The following is an 18,595-nucleotide window of genomic DNA, read 5'->3' on the forward strand; positions in this document are numbered from 1 at the left end:
AAATGTTTTATGGACTGATCTGAATTAAAATGACATTGCATATTAGGATTGTATTGCATAACAACTGCTTTCCCTCAACAACATTCGGTATTTAAGCTTAGTGATTGTTCTTTCCTAGAACACAAAGGTACGGATAATGGTTGATCAGTTGCTGAGGATGGAGAAGAGGATAGTCGTCAAAGTAGCAAGATGAGATAGGAGAGCTGGACCCGCCGGTGGAGGTACCTGAAAAGGCTCTCCGACGATCAAGTCAGTGTATGAACTAAGCGAATGGGAATATGAGAACAATGAATGTTGAGAGTACTAGAGTGAGTAATGTTAAAGAGTAAAGAGGTTAAGATATTTCCTGTTGGTAAAGATCCTATTTATAGAAGGGAGAGTTGACTTTGGGCTCTTGGCAGGTGGTGCGACGCATGGCCGACCAAAGGCATTGTCGGGGGTTGCTTTTCCTGTGTCAGGCGGTCTGCCAAGACCGTAACACTGTGCCACTCTTGTCTTTTAGCCTGTGGTTGGTTTGGTAGTCGTTCTGCAGTCTGTCTGCCGTGTTGGCAGGTGGGTTGGTGAGGTACCGAAGGCATGCTGTCTCTAAGGTCAACTTTGGTGGTCCCAACACACGGGACCTACCTCGGCGACCAGGCATGCGCCTCTTCGGTTCGCCGGGTAGGAACAGTGATAATGACCGAATGAAATATATGATTATCACCGGGTCATGTGTTCGAGTCGCAAGAGATTTTATTTAAGGGAGAAATAAAATATTGCAATGATAAATAAATGACATGCTTAGTAAACTTATGGTCGAGATGAATCACATGTTAAGGTTGAGGTTTTGTATTATTAACTTAGTGGTAACAACATAATAAAATCTATGACAATAAGTCCATCCAATCACGTGTTTGAGTCGGATAAGACTCCCTTTATGTAAATAAAATATTACGTGAATATTTAAGCTTAATAGGTAACACATTTAATAAATTAATAGGTCGAGATAAGTTACATATAAAGATTGATATTTTACATTATTAATTTAGTGATAACAGCTTAATGAAATTTATAATTATAAATCTATATGATTATGAGTTCGAATCATGAAAGACTTTCTTTTTGAGATAATAAATATTGTCAAGATATTTAAGTTTAGTAAGTAAAAAACTCAATAATTTATAAGCCAAAAGGATCGCATATCTACCACATATATTATATTTGATCCTACCCTTATGTAGTTTTTCTTTTTCCTTCACTGGGGCTGGCTGTATAGTTTCTCCTAGACTTGTGTTATTGGATGAATGTTTTTGAATCCAATGGCCCATACATATTCATAGCAAACAAACAAAAAATCCAATATGAAATATAGCATAACATAGTAATTTCACGTATATGCATATACTTCTGCTTTTAGAGATATTTTTTCTATTATTTTCTTGTTCCTCATGTTAGTCAAGTTAGCTTAATTCCAATTCATATTTATGTAGTTTACCAAAAAGTATAGCTAAGGACATTTTTTATAAGTTTTTTTCAAAGATGGTTGTCACTTCAAGTTGTTATTATCTGGTTAGTGATCTTAGAACTTTCAAGTTGAAGTTACTATTTAATAGCATCTTTCTCAATGCAATCAAGTGATTTGTAAGATGGGTAAACCTTTTTGGAGATCGAGAATTTTCTCTCCTGGTTTCATGCGGAATATCTCATACTCTTGGGATAGAATATTGAGTCTAGACCACTCGAATTCTTCAGTCCTTCGTATGTGGTTTATACAGTGTCCCACATTTCATTTTTCAATTTGCAATTTGACACTCTAAAGAATTCATCGATTCCTAAGGTTGAAGTGGGGATGTTTTTGGCTTTAAGGTCATATTAGACTTTATTCTTATCCTCATCATTCCAGGTTGATTTAGGTTTGACTTCCCTTACATTTTTTATTACTATAAAGGTTTCATAAGGTTATTCCTCAACCGCATTCCAAATATCAAGGTCTTGAGATTCTATAAAGACTCTCATCCTGATTTTCTAAAAGTCATAGCATTTTCCAACGAAACTTGGAGGGCGATTGATGTTGGAGCCTTCACCCAAAAAGGATCTAGAGGTCATCTAAAAGTGTAGGATCTTTGGGAGTAATTTACTCAAACAAACTCTTATGCCAATTGTAAGTATTAGATGACAACTAAGAGGGGGTGAAATAGTTGTATGTGGTAATGGTCAAATTTTCTGTTAAGATATCAAAATGTTTATGCAGTGGAAATATTGCAGAAAGATTACCAATAGATAACTTCAAAATATTTAAGCTAAACAAATGACATGCTTAGTAAATTCATGGTCAAGATGAGTCACATGTCAAGGTTGAGGTTTTGTATTATTAGCTTACTGGTAACAACTTAATAACATCAATGACAATAAGTCCATCCAATCACATGTTTGAGTAGGATGAGACTCCCTTTATGTAAATAAAATATTATGTGAACATTTAAACTTAATATGTAGCACACTCAATGAATTAATAAGCCGAGATAAATCACATATAAAGGTTAATGTTTTACATTATTAATTTAGTGATAGTGACTCAATGAAATCTATAATTATAAATCTATGTGATTATGAGTTCGAATCATGAAAAACTTCCTCTTTGGGATAATAAATACTGTTAGGATATTTAAGTTTAATAAGTGAAAAACTCAATAAATTTATAGGTCAAGAGGGATTACATATCTACCACCTATATTATATTTGGTCTTATCCTTATGTAGTTTTTTCTTTTTTTCTTGAATGGGGATGTATAGTTTCTCCTCGACTTGTGTTATTGGATTAATGTTTTTGAATCCAATGGCCCATATATATTCATAGCAAACAAACAAAAATTTCAAGTAACATAGTGATTTCATATGTATGCATATATTTCTGCCTTTACCTTAATAGAGATATTTTTTCTCTTATTTTTTTGTTCTTCATGTTGGTCAAGTTAGCTTAATTCCAACTCATGTTTCTGTAGTTTGCCAGAAAGTATAGTTAAGGATATTTTTAATAAGCTTTTCTTTTCAGAGATGAGTGTCATTTTAGGTTGTCATTATCTCGTTCATGATCTTGGAACTTTCAAGTTCAAATTACTATTTGATAGCACATTTCCCAATGTAATCAAGTGATTTGTAAGATGGTTAAACCTCTTTTGGAGATAAAGAATTGTCTCTCCTGGTTTCGTTCGGAATATCTCATACTCTTAGGATAGAGTATTGAGTCTAGACCACTTGACTTCTTCCGAACCTTCGTGTGTACTTTATAGAGTGTCCCACATTTCTTTTTCCGATTTGCAATTTGACACTCTAAAGAATTCATCGATTCCTAGGACTGAAATGGAGATGTTTTTGGCTTTGAGGTCATATTGGACTTTCTTCTTATCTTCATCATTCCAAGTTGATTTAGGTTTGATTTCCCTTACACTATTGATTATTGTAAAGGGTTCATAAGTGTCGCACCCCGATTTTCGGCTGCGCGACTTTTTTTAGAGTCGCCACTACATTTTATAGTTAAAAATGTAGAAAAATCTTTAAAGCCCAATCACATTGGGCTTTCGGATTTTGATATTCAGGTTCGGGAGTCGGTTACAAAATAGGGAAGGTATTAGCACCTTATCCGCCTGCCTTAAGCGGTACCCTTCATTAAAATATATGACATTATTATTATTATTATTATTTATTAAATTTTCTGATTAATTAGTTACTTTATGAAAAATATTATTTATTTTTATTATTGAGCCTGACAAGATTGACTTTAGTCCTACGTACCCCTATTAAGGGGATCAAAGCTTACGTAGTTCTCTTTAAGTAGAAAATGGTTTATTGGTTGAGTGTATTTTAATTAAAGAAAATATATTTTTTAGTCAAAAATATATATTTTGCAAGTTTTGTTTGTTATAAAAAAGGTTTTTTATTTTGTTATTTAAAAAATGTAACTGAGCGTAGCGCGACCTTTCGAAGATCATCTGAGAAGAAAGAGGCCTTCAAGGCGACATTCTCTCAATCTTTGATTAATTCTCAAAATTATTTTATTTTTTGAAAAGTGTTTATGATAATGTCATACTTTACTTGTTTATTAAAAATGTTCAAATTTTTGTTAATCATAATTTTAGTTATTTATAGAAAGTAAACAATTTAATTAATTGCTAAAAAGTCATAAAAAAGTTTGTTAATTGTTAACAATATTAAAATAATTTTTATCTCTTTTTGTTGTTACTATTCCTATAAAATATTACTAATAATTATTCATTATTGTAAATATTATATTCTTGTATCAACTAATTAACGAAAGTGTTTAAAAATTATATATAAATAATTTAATTCTTTATTTATTAACTAATATTTTGTTGTTGAACTAATAAAAGAAATAAATAAATAGAAAAAATAGGACCTTATAGCCTTTGAAATATAGAAAATTGAATTAATGGAAGTAGGAATAGTTGGTAGACTAGAGGACACATGGCAGCATGTGATTGGATGTAGTGTTGCAAGTGGGGACCCTGGACATTTGGCATTTTCCAGTTGGTGGAAAGGAAGAGTGCACAGAGATAAGCGTGCACTCCTCCGCATGGAATCACTTGCTCTCAAAGTGGTTGCAATCCAATGAAGCAAAGTGCAATGTAACTAAGCTAATTTTCCCAATCTGATTGGACGATCCAAAGTCAATGTAAAGCAAACATGTGTATGATGATCCCACAGTTGTGATGCGCAAGTGCATGGGAACAGTGTGTTTAAATCTGCACTGATTCCACCACCCTCACTTTTTCTCTCCACCATGACTCTTTTTGTTTTCTCAGTGTTTATAGTGTCTCTAGTGTAAACTTTTTAGGTTCACTACAGGTTCTATTTATTGTGAACTTTTAACCACTGAATCCTAACATTTCAGTTAACAAAATTTTGAATTCAAATAAATTTAATCTCTTAATTTTAGGGATCTTAACAGACTGGTTTGACTCTATCTTTTCATATTATTTTAATAATTTTATGTTATTCATTTTTCAAATTTAAATTAGGTTGTTAGTATATTTAAGTTGTTTCGAATTTTTTTATAAAATATGAATAAAAATAAAATTAATTATTTCCTATACATTTAATATTAAAAATTTCGAAAAATTAAAATAAATAAAAAAACATTTTTTCTTTCTCTTTTTGAAAAAGAGTATGAGTTCATAGTGACATATTCCTAATTCAAAATTTTTATTTCCTAAAATTGATTTCTTAATTTATTTTAGTTTTGAACCTTTGGTTAACCTAACAACTTGGATCTAGGAACCCTATCAACATCAATTTATTATTATTTTGAATTTTCAGTTAACCTAATCACTTGGATTTAGGAACTTCATTTGTTTATTATTTTTCGAATTTTTAGTTAACCTAATCATTTAGATTTAGGAACTTGATTTTGTTTTGTTATATTTAATAATTTCGAAAATAATTATCAAATTTCATTTAAATAGTTTTATTATTTTTATACATTAAAAATTCTGAAATAAATAAAATGAAGATAATTTATTATTTTTATTTAAAAATGTTTGGACTTTTTCTGGGCCGGACAAAAATGGGTGTTCACAATAAGATCTTTCCTCAATCACATCCAAATATTAAGGTCTTGAGTTCTATAAAGACTCTCATCCTGATTTTCTAAAAGTCATAGCATTCTCCAACAAAACTTGGAGGGTGATTAATGTTGGAGCCTTCACCCAAAAACGATCTAGAGGTCATCTAAAAGTGTAGGATCTTTGGGAGTAATTTACCCAAACAAGCTCGAGTACCAATTGTAAGTATTAGATGACAACTAAGAAGGGAAATGAATTAGTTGTATGTGGTAATGGTTAATTTTTTTGCTAAGATACCAAAGTGTTTATACAGCATAAATATTGTAGAAAGATTACCAATAGATAACTTCAAAATAAAGAGATATAGTAGAGAGAAGAAAGAACACATGATTTTGATACTGGTTCACATTCTTATCCACTAAAGACTACGTCTAGTACTCTTGCAGCACAAGATATTTCTTTACTAGATATTTTGAGTTGAAATTATAATCTTTCTCCCTGTGACTCCTTGTACCTTACACACTCACAAATACCTCACACTCTTAGAAAACAACCTTTCCAATTACTTTCTTTCCCCTTCTCACCACACTCTTGTGATGACAAGTTTACAACATGTTTGAAGAATGAATTCTATGACAAGATTATCTTTACAAGATATAACATTTCTATAACTAGCAATCTTAGACTCAATGCATGTAGTACAATGCTCTTGAATGAATTAAGTATGAAAACTTTAAACATTTGCACTTGATACAACTTCATAAAAGTTTTTATAGTTTAGAATAAAAGTTACAAGAAAAAGTGCATAAATTGTATATGAAATTGTGTATAATTCGTGTGTATTGATTGGTTTTCAAATGAGAGTCTTGATGCCTAAATAGGCTTCTAATTAGCCATTATACCATTCCATGAAGTTAGAACACGATTGGAATGATCCCATTGAGTTTAAATGAAAGTTTTTCAGTTAGATTTGAAAATTTGGTTGTAACAACCCTATGTATCGGTTACACCATGATATAATCAATTACTTAAACTTTATGCTGAGAGATGTAATTGATTAATCATTGATTTATTCAAGTACTCTGTGTCAGTTATTGTTGGGTAATTGTTTACTCAGTCAGATAATCTATTACGTTGTTCAGTAATCTGTTACCAACTATCACACAATTCAGCTAATACGTTACCAAGATCTACTAACCTGTTTAACTTTGTCTATGAGTTTTCAATTCCTTTTCAAAATAGTTTTTAATTTTCTTTTAAGCATCACTTACTAATTGTATTGGAGTGTAAAGGATAGAAGTACCTATTGAAAACTTAAACTCTGATTGAAACTTGATCTTCATGTATCTTCAACATTTTCTTCCTTTTTCCTTTTTTGGGTGTGATCTTGATGTCTTCATCAAAACCATACCAAAGTCATGACCAAAATATTCTTCACACGTATGACCTACTTACTCATTTATGTTGTAATTACATAATTTTATAAGTAGACCACTGGTATCCTTTGAAGTTGTGATTAAGGGATCTTATTTGTTAGGACCCCTTATTCATTAAAGTTGTGGTGGTCATGTAAAGTTTTAAGTAGAATCTTAGGTCATGTTTAGAAGTCATGAGAGAAAGGGAAAGAGAGAAATTAAATTGTTAGAAATTAAAGGAGGAGGAACGGAATGAAAACGGAAGGCAACCATCTCCCTTGTTTGAGAGTATGAAATTTAGATGAGAGAATAATAAAATAATAATAATGTAATAATATTTTTATTTTTGTTTAAAAATGTAATTAAAATGGGAAATAAACAATAATGTAATTATATAATTTTACTAAAAATATTTTTAGGTATTTTGACATTTTATCTCTATAAAAACTATAAATTAGGAGAACTATGAAAATAAACATGTAGAGAGTTTTAGAGACTTTCTGAAACTCTTCAAAATCTTTCAATCCCTTAGTCCTTGAAGTTGTGATTAATGAGTCTTATATCATTTTCTCCTATTTTATCTTGGGACCCCTTATTCAATGAAGTTGTGATCAATGGTTGAATTTATTCAAGTGTGAAGTTTCATATTGGATATGCGAAGAGGAGTGAAAAATTTTATAAGTGGAAAAAACTCGTGGAACTAATGCCTTAAGATTTTGGTTCAAGACATGATATATCACTTGTGATTCTTCACTCTTCCCATACCCCTAGTAACAATGGAACTCCCGGGTGGTTGAAGACTCCCTAATCACATTCTAGTCTAACAAGTGGTATTAGAGCCGATAGTTCAGCTGAGACATGGTGGACTTAAGGGGAAGCATATAGGAAAGTGTGTGGTACCCACACTTGAGGGGGAGATTGTTGAATTTATTCAAGTGTGGAGTCTCACATTGGATATGCGCGATGGATGAAAGAGTTTATAAGTGGAAAATGCACAAGAAATTAATATCTTGAAGTTTTAGTTCAAGACTTAATATCTCACTTATAACTCTTCACTCTTTCCAAACCCGATAATAATGGAACTCTCCGGTCACATTATAGTCAACATGAAATATTATAAGTAGACCCCATGGATGTTATGATGGATTAAAGAATCTTATATGTGAAGTACCACACGCAAATATGGGATGGTTGAATTGTGTTTGCTAATTTATTTTCAAAAACAACATTTGTCAAAAATAGTTTATTTAACTAACAATATGATGAAGAATAAATAAAATATATTTAAAAGGTTAACTTCATCTAATTTAATTATTGATAAGTGTTCAAATGATTATATTTTAGAGTTAATTACATTAACATCCCCTGAGTTTTAGTGAAATTATACAAATCACCCCTCACTTTTCTACACCTACACAAACCCCCTAATTTTTATACTTTCATTACACTAACTACCCCTGCATGATAAATAAATATAATCTTTTAAATAAAAAATGTGATGAATGTAATTAAGTTAAACAAAACATGATATATTGTGGAGAAAAGTCCAAATAATATACAAATCAATGTATCTTTATTATTTTTTGTTACAAAATGCATCAACAATTCTAAAGATATATTGTTTAAATCGCTCTTATATTATATCATAACGAACCAAAAATAATAAAGATGTATCAACTCATATTATTTGGACTTGTCTCCACAATATATCATCTTTGTTTAACTTAATTGTATTTATTACATTTTTTGTTTAAAAGATTACATTTAATTTTCATGTAAGGGTAGTCAGTGTAATGAAAGTATAAAAATTAAGGGGTTTGTGTAGGTGTAGAAAAGTAAGGGGTGGTTTGTGTAATTTCACTAAAACTCAGGGAGTATCAGTGTAATTTACTCTATATTTTATATATTTTTATAACAATTTAATTACTTAATAAACTGAAATGAATGAAATTGTATCAAAATATGATTAACTTCATCTAATTTAATTACTGATAAGTGTTCAAATGATTATATTTTATATATTTTTTATAACAATTTAATTACTTAATAAACTCAAATGAATGAAATTGTATCAAAATATAATTAAAAATTTGCAAAAATATAAGTTTTGGAAAAAAAACATGAATTCAACCATGAGTTGTCAGAGTAAAATCACGATAACTCATTCATTCACCATTAGATCGAGCTGAATTGTGGATATGTTATTCCTAACTATAATTCTTCAATGTGAACGGTTGTATCATCGAAATAAGTAAAATTTACTGCACTGAGCGCAAATACCAATGAAAAACAGCATTTTGTAAGTGTTTCTCATACGCGAGCGCACCTAAATACCTTTTTATTTATTTATATTTTTGTAGTTTGAAATTTATTTTTTATACTTTTTTTTAAAATGGGCCGGATAAAATTAAATGTTCACACCAACAACTACATTTAAAATGGTTTAAATCATTTTGACCGGGTTTTTAGCGGTTTAAAATGAGCTGATTAACTAGGCAACTTTCTGGCTTGTAAGTTGGTATGGTCCCAGTTTTGAAGGGTCCGATCCAAACAACACTATCACTTATTGTATTTCATATTGTTTTATTCATTTTCCTATTTATTTTATTATACTTTTCATCAATATCTTAAATATGATTGTGAATACATTTTTTAATAATTAGAGGTACAAAATTATCTACAATCCATATTCCATCCAAATCTAAAAAAATTAAATTAATCCCAACACGTCCAATAGAGTTACTTAATTTAAATGGATAATGAGTTATAATGATGGATGAATTCGAATTTATCCATTATATCTAATAAGTATTCATTGATATATCCATTTGGATAAATATCCAGTCTATCCAAAAATATACAAATATTCAAAAATATTATATGTTGTTTTTTCAATTTTCTTTGCTATTTCAACTCTCACTTTTTTGTTCAGGTAGTGTCATATCAATAATATTATAAAACATTCAGAATATCACTTTTATAAATTGTTTCTTAAAAAAATAACTTGTTTCAGAAGTGATTTTTTTTTTTTGTAAAAAACATTATCTTCTTTAATAAATGATTTTTTTTTGTAAAAAACATTATCTTCTTTAATAAATGATTTTTTTTTGTAAAAAACATTATCTTCTTTAATAAATGATTTTTTTTTGTAAAAAACATTATCTTCTTTAATAAATGATTTTTTTAAAAGGTAATTGTTTATGATTTTTTTTTTAAAAAGTGGATTCTTTTAAAAGTACTTTTTTATAAAGTACTTTATGTTCTTATTAAAAATCAAATATAATGAATATCCATCCATTAAAGTAGTTTTATGGATCAATTCAAATTTATCCATTAAATTTATATATGAACGAATTGAATAATCTAAAATATGTTTTAGTATATTTATATGACTTTCATTTTTTTATTATGATCAAAATCCAAATCAATACAATCCATCCATTTACCACTGTTACTCATAAGTTCATCGGCCCTCTTTGTTTATCTTCAACAAAAAGGACAGTCTAATTATCTTAATTTTCATGACAATCTAATTAACTCATTAGAAAAAAGAAAATTAATATGCCACAATAACAAGAAATGAAAATAACAGCGAATTATCAATCAGAAAAGAAGGAAGCGACAAGAAAATAGGTGAAACTTGAATGAAAATGAATCATCAATTGATCAATCTTTTCATAAACATTTAATTTATTACTATTAATTATTAAAATATTATCATTATCTGATATCTTATTATTCGAAACATGATTTTTTATTATTCACAATATTTTTTTATAGGAAAAAATAATATTATTAGAGATGTCTAAAGGTACAAGGGAAAAAAATACAAAAATGATAAAAGGTCAGGAAGAAATTACATAAGGTCATGTAGTGTTTAAGGAAAGAGTTTAAAGTCTATACACTGACAGTGTAAAAAAATTTACATAAGTTTTTTATACTGTCAACACATCATGCACCATTAATAAACTTAGCAACCCAATTAAAATATGAGGTTGCAAGCTTATCCATTTTTCATTGATCCAAAAGCCATTATTAGCAACAACAAAAAAAGGATGATCCAAAAAGGAAGCTTTTATTCATCATTTATAATTTTGGATGCTTTTAAATTAATGTATTTTTATAATATTAAAAGTAATCTAATAAATTAATGTTTTATTATTATTTCATAGTATATTTATTATTCAATATTTATATTATTATATCATATTATTTATTATATTGTGCGAGAGACACTTACTAGAAGTGACCGTAATACACATAAAAAAGAAAATTGTTTCTTACCCAAAAAATTATGCGATTGGTAGTAGTTATACTAAAAATATTATTTATTGTTTTATATTAATATAATGTACAACATTTATTTCATATTCATACTAATTTATTTAGAAATCATACAATAATATGTAATTTATTGTATTTAATATTATTTTTCCAATTTAAGTAATTATTTTGTTTATCAACTCTCTTATATATAAATGGGAGTAAATGTCTCTCAATTTATTTGACCTTTTTGTTTATCTTCTTTTTAAAAAAAGTCTTTAATATCTTAACTCATAAGGCTATCTTCTAATTATTTTTTATTTTAAATTTTGATAGGCAACTTATTTTCTCGTTTTTAAATGTTAAGAGAGAAAGCGTATTTTCAAAGATTTAAAACCGTGCATTCAGTTCCATATTTTCAAAGATTTATATTTACATGATATAGTGTATTTAATTAATATCTCTTTATATATTTAATAAAAAATCACAATTTGAATTATTTCTCTAGAATTATCTTAATTTTAAAATATAGTTAAGATTGGTCTTAACTGCCATGAAATTATAGACAACTATAGCAGGTACACGATATAGAAAATATATTTTTTTACGAAAAAACAAACAAACTTAAATTTTAGTATATGAGAGAAAACATCATCAATTTAGCGTTATCATATCCATATATCTTGCAAATTAATTTTGTTAATTAAACAATGAAATTTTGAAATAAACATTACAAAAGCTGGCACGTTCCAATTGTCATACAATTATGAATTTTTTATTGTTTTAGATTTTAGATCATTTTACTAAAAAAGGAAAATTATTCAACTCTATTGTATAATTTTTTTTATAACAACTCTTATTATATGGTTGGTATTTTATATGATAAATTATTTGATTGACAATACCATTAAAAATTAAATATGTTTATACATGAATGTATTTTAAATAAATAATATTTTTTTCTCTTTCTAAGTTATATCGTATGGATAAAAAAAATAGAAATCACATCTCATCCATTTCATATGTTAAATTACTAGTTAAATATATATAATTAAAATCAAATAATTAATAACATTACAAAATTTCTTTAAATATGATCATTGAAATGAATTAATCACACAAGGAAATAAAGAATAAATGCATTTTGACTTGTGATCGATAAATGAATGAACCAATTACCATGTATATCTTTTTCCCATATAACCATCCATGATAATAAATTTATGTTATTATTACATAGTGAAAAAATATAAATGTGAAGCTAGAAATTTAATAATGTAGTATATATCTCATTAACAAAAGCATTGAATCCCGGTAAGAATATTGAACTTTTGTAACTGCATTTGTCCTCATGCTTGAATTTCAATTTAGATTTTTGAGCTATATACCATGAATCCTTATCAACATTTTCTTTAACCAAAGTGATTTTGTTACATTCTCCTAAGTATGAAATCTACCTAGCCACCCAAAACATATATACCAATTCATAATATTTTTTGAGTTTTAAGATCATTTTGCTTAGCCATGGAGAATAATATTGTAGAAGATTTCATCACTAAGATGCAGCAGCCACTTTCTCCAAATGATGATGATCATAAAAGTAATGATATGATTATTGATGATATGAATCAAAAGGTTGATAGTGTTGTTGCTGAAACTGAAGTTGGTGATGAAGGGTTAGAACAACATGATTCTTTTATTCATGTAGCAGAAAGTGATGATTTAGTTCAACCCATAATTGAGATGAGTAATGTGAAGAATCAGAATGAGGGTTTAGCTGAAAGTGGTGTTGTTAGTCACAAGAGAAAGCTTTCTCAAGGTACTACTATTCTTTATAGATCTTTCTTTTGATTCTATAGCTTTGTTCTTATGTCAAAAATCAAAATCAATTTCTAATTGGTAAAGCTATATCTTGAACTAATTATCAATGTTTCACTCAAATCACAACTTGCTCTAAATCATCCAATATTTTGTAACAAGAAAAGCATAATTTTGTTAGTAGTACAAGTAGTCTTCAAGTCTAGAAAAAATTTCATAAAGAATCCTTTCTATACGTACATAAATAAGCAAAGATTAAGATTAATACACCAATCTAAAAAAACATCAAAAATTCCTCAACACAGAAGAACCAACTCTCAAATTTAACTTTCATAAGTTCTAACAATACAACGTAATCAAAAGGTTGATTTTTTAAAACCAATCAGTTCCTCAGCAACCAAATTGACCACTCCACTACAAACCTAACTATCGTTATCTATTTTTTATTATGAATATCTTAAATCGTGGTTACGGTTATATTGTGCTTATCATAATTATGGAAAATTGGTGGAAAGTACACCCGATATGACTGCAATACTGTTATGGAGATTCCGAAGTCCGTAATATTGCGGCCACAGTTACAATTGTATAAATCATTCATTGGTTAGTATCAAAGCCAAGTTGATAGTTTGATTATTGCAACTCCTAGTTTTCAAAATCAAGTCAAATTACTACCCAAGGTAGAATGATGAAAACATATCGTATTTAGGAATGTCTTAAAGAACAACCCTATGGGGATCTTTTTGCAAATCTTGTATCAAATACAGAAATCTAACAGTTCTAGCTATAAAATAATATCACTGATCATCCTTATTATGTTTTTGATGTTCTTTTTTCATTAATATGACAACCATGTGTATCCTTATATAGTTGCAGATGAAGGTGGAGAGAAAGTAAGTGAGAATCAATCACTGCTTAATGATCCTGAAGCACAGGAAAAGGATATTGCTAATGATGATGCTAAGAGAACCAAACTTGACCTGAATATTCCAATTATTGATGAAGATGATGGTTAGTATGCATTATAATTATGATATAATAATTAAGATATATGAATATTGACCATATTCGGTTATATATATGTTCAAATATGCTCCATGAATGAGTTTCTTTATTTTTTTTCATTAGTAACTCATCATTCATTATGCTACACAACATATATATGGTACTTCTTTATTAGCATGATCATACTATTCTCAAAGTCTCAAACCCCATTAGAAGTAAGTTGAATCAGTTTAGTGATACCTAGTGTTTTAAATTACACTTGCAAACATAATATTGTGATTTCGGGTGTCTCTGTATTGGTATTACAACTATAAGTGTGTCCGCATTGGTCGTATTTTTCACAATTGCAGTAAACATAACTTAACCATAACGACGAACACAATTTAAAACATTGTTAGCACCAGGAAAAACAGGTTAGGAAATGTTGCACACTTTTTCTACCATTAATTCCTCCTATAAATATTCCACTAGCCATAATCAATAGATAATATAGTCCCAAATGAAAAACAACACAAATTTAGAGGATAATCTATCCCAACTCATACATGCACACTTTCTTGATTTGTTGCACTATATACTGTATTAATGTATCGCTTCTTTTTAAGCTAGGTAATATATAGATTTAGGGTTGTTTCAATTTGGATTGTTTCTGCATTTTCAACAAGGCAAGGGGGTTTAATTTTCTCTCCATTTTTGTCTGTTTAATTGATTTTGTGGCTAGTATTCAGGAGTAGAATCCTCTCAAGTAATGGAGAGGCAAGTGACTTTTTCCTTTGTATTTTAAGGGTAGAAGTGTAACATCATTACACCTAAAAGGGATATAAGTGTCAATATATGTTACTTTTTGTTCACTTTTACACACCACTTGCCTCTCCATTCTCTGTATTAAGAACAGTTAATCATGTACCTTATGGAGTAGTGTTTTGGATATTCATTATTTATAAAGTTTTGTTTGTTTGCTAATAAAAAAACAACATTGTATTTCATGCCAGTGTGTTTTACTAGTTTCAGATTGGGGTTGGTCATTTTTGATATTGTATAAGAATCTTTTCATATTTATCTGTGTTTTTCTGCTCTGTGATTGCATTGAGTTTATGTGTTTTACTCTTTCATCATTCATAGAAGATGGAGGTGTTTCCACTTTGATGCTTAACCTAAATGTACAATTAATAAATTTGATTTTAATTATCAAAAAAGGGAATATAGTTTAGGTTATGTGTATGTGCTCATATTTGATATTTTCATGTTTTTTTTTATAGCAATGGAATTTATTAAATAAAATGTAATTACGAGAATAAGTGATACTCTTATCTAGGGGTGGCAATATGGGCTTGGCCCGTCGGGCTAGCCCGTTCGGATGGCTATTTTTAGCGGGCCGGGCTGAGGATTTTAGCCCAAAAACCCATTTTCAGCCCGTTTTAGTAGCCAGTTTTTTAGACGGGCCAAGATGGGCCGGGCCGGGCTGGCCCGACGGGCCATTGTTAAAAAATAAAAAAACTAAAGTGTGTGACACTGTGCTGTGCGAGGGGCGTGGCAACTGGTTTCTTCTTTAGAATTTACAAGTTTTAAGCTAAGATATTATGTTGTTATTGTAATATTATAGACTTATGTTTATGATTTTTTGTTTTAAAAGACATTTATCAAGTTTGTTGATTATTTTTTGTCTAAAAGTTTCAATTATGTACATTTTTAAGGGAAAACGGGCCAGCCCGTCAGCCTGCCAGCCCTGCAAAATATGGGCCGGGCTGGCATTTTGAGCCCTTTTAATAATACGGGCCGGGCCGGGCCAGCCCTTATTTTGGCAGGCCAATGGCGGACTGGGCCGGGCCGGGCCAGCCCACATTGCCACCCCTACTCTTATCCACCATATTAACTTAATATTTTTCATGTTATTATGAGATTTAAGATGGATCAGTCTATTTGGAAGAATATGGAATTGTGGACTCACCAAATACTCTTGGAATTCAACAGACACCTCAAGGTAAAAAGCTAAAACCAATTTATACTTAACACTTTCTTGATCTTTAGATACTTTATTGTGTTAATAATGTAACTTCTTTTAAGTTGGGGAATATAGTGTAGGATATGTAATGTGCATGCATGTATTTTATAATGAGTTTAATATTTATACATTGTAAGCGTAAAAATTTATACACAGTTATTATGTCATTAACTATCATTTTGATTACTTTTTTTGAAGAGCCGACGATGATTCAATATGAATAGTAAATAATATAATGACAGTGTATAAAACTCATGCAGGGTTAGTTAGTGAATGCATTTTTTCTATTTTATAATCATTTATTCTTGTGATTGAAGGTGGAGAAATGGATGATGAAGTAGTAGGAATTGTGTACTCACCACCTGTTGCAGCTATTGGGTTTCAAGTAGCACCTCAAGGTGAAAACTGAAAACTTATAATGCATACTTTACTGATCTTAATCCACTTTTTAATGTGTTAATGATTCTTCAAGTTATGGAATATAATGTATGTTATGTGTATATATGAATGTGTAGAGTTGTGTGCTTTCTCTTTTGAAAAGTGGAACTCAAATAATCCATTACAATGTCTACATTGCTCATAATTGACTTGAGGCATTGAAGAAATAAATCATATTGATTGCATGAGGGAGTTAAATCATGATAGTTATGAGAGTTGGAACAAGTATCATCTTCGTTAATTGAGAGGCAAATAGTTATTTTTACTTATATTTTTAATGACAAAAATATGATTTCATGGTAAATAAAGGGATAAAAGTATTATTACATGTGACATTTTGTATGTTATTATGTAACATTTATCTCTCATTTAATAATGTCTTTGATTCCATACTGTGATTGTATTGCTTTATATTCTGAAATATTCATTTTATCTATGAGTACTAGGAATATATTTATTGTTTTATATCATATCCTGTATGTTGGTATGTGCCAATCAAAACATGACATATTAATTAAATTTTATTATTATTATTTTTACTTTATTATTATTAGCGTTAGACAATATAAAATAGAATTTGAGACAACGAATTTTTGTATGAGTATGGAAGTTGCACTACTCTTATGAGTAATACTTTTTTACTTATAAAAAATAGAACATGTGTTTATTTCATGATTGTTTACTATTGTGATATTGAAGGTGAAGAGCTGGATAAGAAAGTAGAAGAAAATGAGGACTTGCCAGCAACTCCTCTTAGTCTTGGACTTAAATTGGAACCTCAAGGTGAAAAATCAAAACTAATAATTAAATGCATATTTTATTGATCTTAATCAACTTTAATGTGTTAATATTGCTTCTTAATAATATACTATATGCTATGTGTATATATATATATATGATAATTTATATGTGTTATTATGTGATCAAAGGTCTAAAGGTTGTGGACTCACCATATGGATTTGGAGCACAAGAATCTGAAGCTGGAAGCAGTAATTTAAATAAAAATGATGCTGGGTCTTCAAAAGCACATCACATTTATGACTTTGATCTTAATGTGCCTCTAACTGATGAAGATGAAGATGAAGCTGAAGATTTCTAAGGCCATTTTAGCCTCAAATTGCATCTATATATAATAAATAATGTTACTTTAAAATATTCAGTATAAAAATTGTGATGGAGTAATGTTAGAGAAGGCTCCATGGCTTAAGTTAAGTTTTCTATGGCTTTATGAGGAACTTGAGTGTCTCATAATAGCTTAATTAAACCCATTATAGTATATGTCATGCTTTCTTCTTTGGACCATGTGGTCAAAGACAATTCAAAGAAACTTCCTAAAGTTTACTTAATATATATATATATATATATATATATGAGTTTTTGGTCTTTATTTTATTTTTCCTTTGTATTAGGTTAAGAGTACTCACTATTATTTGATATTAAAACCTTGATACCATTATTTTCTTAGGAATGTCCTTAAGTTTGAGACCCTCTCTTTATTTCAAAAGGACTAGTTTAAGGTGTTGATATCAAATAAATGAGTACACATGATACTACTATTTTGTTAATTAGGTGGAGATTATATTAGGATTTTAAATTGTGATTGGAGATACATTATTTTTATCACAATTGTGGAAAGTTGCAATAAAATGTGTAAATATGTTTGCAATTGCGGTCATGATATCATTATGAGACTCCCAAAATCACAATATTATAATAATAGTTATTATTATGGAGTATAATTTAAAATATGAGAAAGGGTTGACATTTTGCAAAGTAATATAACTTTGCTTGGAATGTACCTTTTGTTATGAAAGGTCTAGCATGTGTATCCTATTATTAATAAATCTCCTTTGTTCTGATAAAAAAGTTATGGCTTCTAAATGTGATTAGGTTTCAAAAACTTTTGGTTTTCGATAAGAATTGTATTAAATTGAGCATAAGGGGTGTTCATCCAATACAAAAGAAAGATTAAGATTTGATCTTTGTGGAGACTACATTAATACATAATTTTGGATTCAAGTACCAATTTGCAAAAGATAAAGTGTTTTGGTTTATATAATAAGATAATCAAATTCATGATCTAGTTTGAATTAAATC

At 29.0% G+C, this 18,595-nt stretch overlaps 1 protein-coding gene across 1 annotated transcript; it reads left to right on the forward strand.

Moving 5' to 3' along the window:
• Positions 12,633-17,844, forward strand: LOC109350900. Its single transcript, XM_019592211.1, has 6 exons — positions 12,633-13,054; positions 13,924-14,064; positions 15,965-16,039; positions 16,378-16,458; positions 17,198-17,281; positions 17,428-17,844. The coding sequence occupies exons 1-6, from the start codon at positions 12,760-12,762 to the stop codon at positions 17,595-17,597; spliced, it is 846 nt and encodes a 281-aa protein (XP_019447756.1). The 5' UTR covers positions 12,633-12,759; the 3' UTR covers positions 17,598-17,844.

This window comes from Lupinus angustifolius, chromosome LG06 (genome assembly GCF_001865875.1).
Source record: "Lupinus angustifolius cultivar Tanjil chromosome LG06, LupAngTanjil_v1.0, whole genome shotgun sequence".
Classification (NCBI taxonomy): domain Eukaryota; kingdom Viridiplantae; phylum Streptophyta; class Magnoliopsida; order Fabales; family Fabaceae; genus Lupinus; species Lupinus angustifolius.

Bases quoted from the DNA above. Each gene is read 5' to 3' on its own strand.
- LOC109350900 (XM_019592211.1), top strand. From the start codon at position 12,760: ATGGAGAATAATATTGTAGAAGATTTCATCACTAAGATGCAGCAGCCA. The intron at 14,065-15,964 runs GTTAGTATGCAT...ATGAGATTTAAG, and splicing joins AATTATTGATGAAGATGATG to ATGGATCAGTCTATTTGGAA. The intron at 17,282-17,427 runs GTGAAAAATCAA...ATGTGATCAAAG, and splicing joins ACTTAAATTGGAACCTCAAG to GTCTAAAGGTTGTGGACTCA.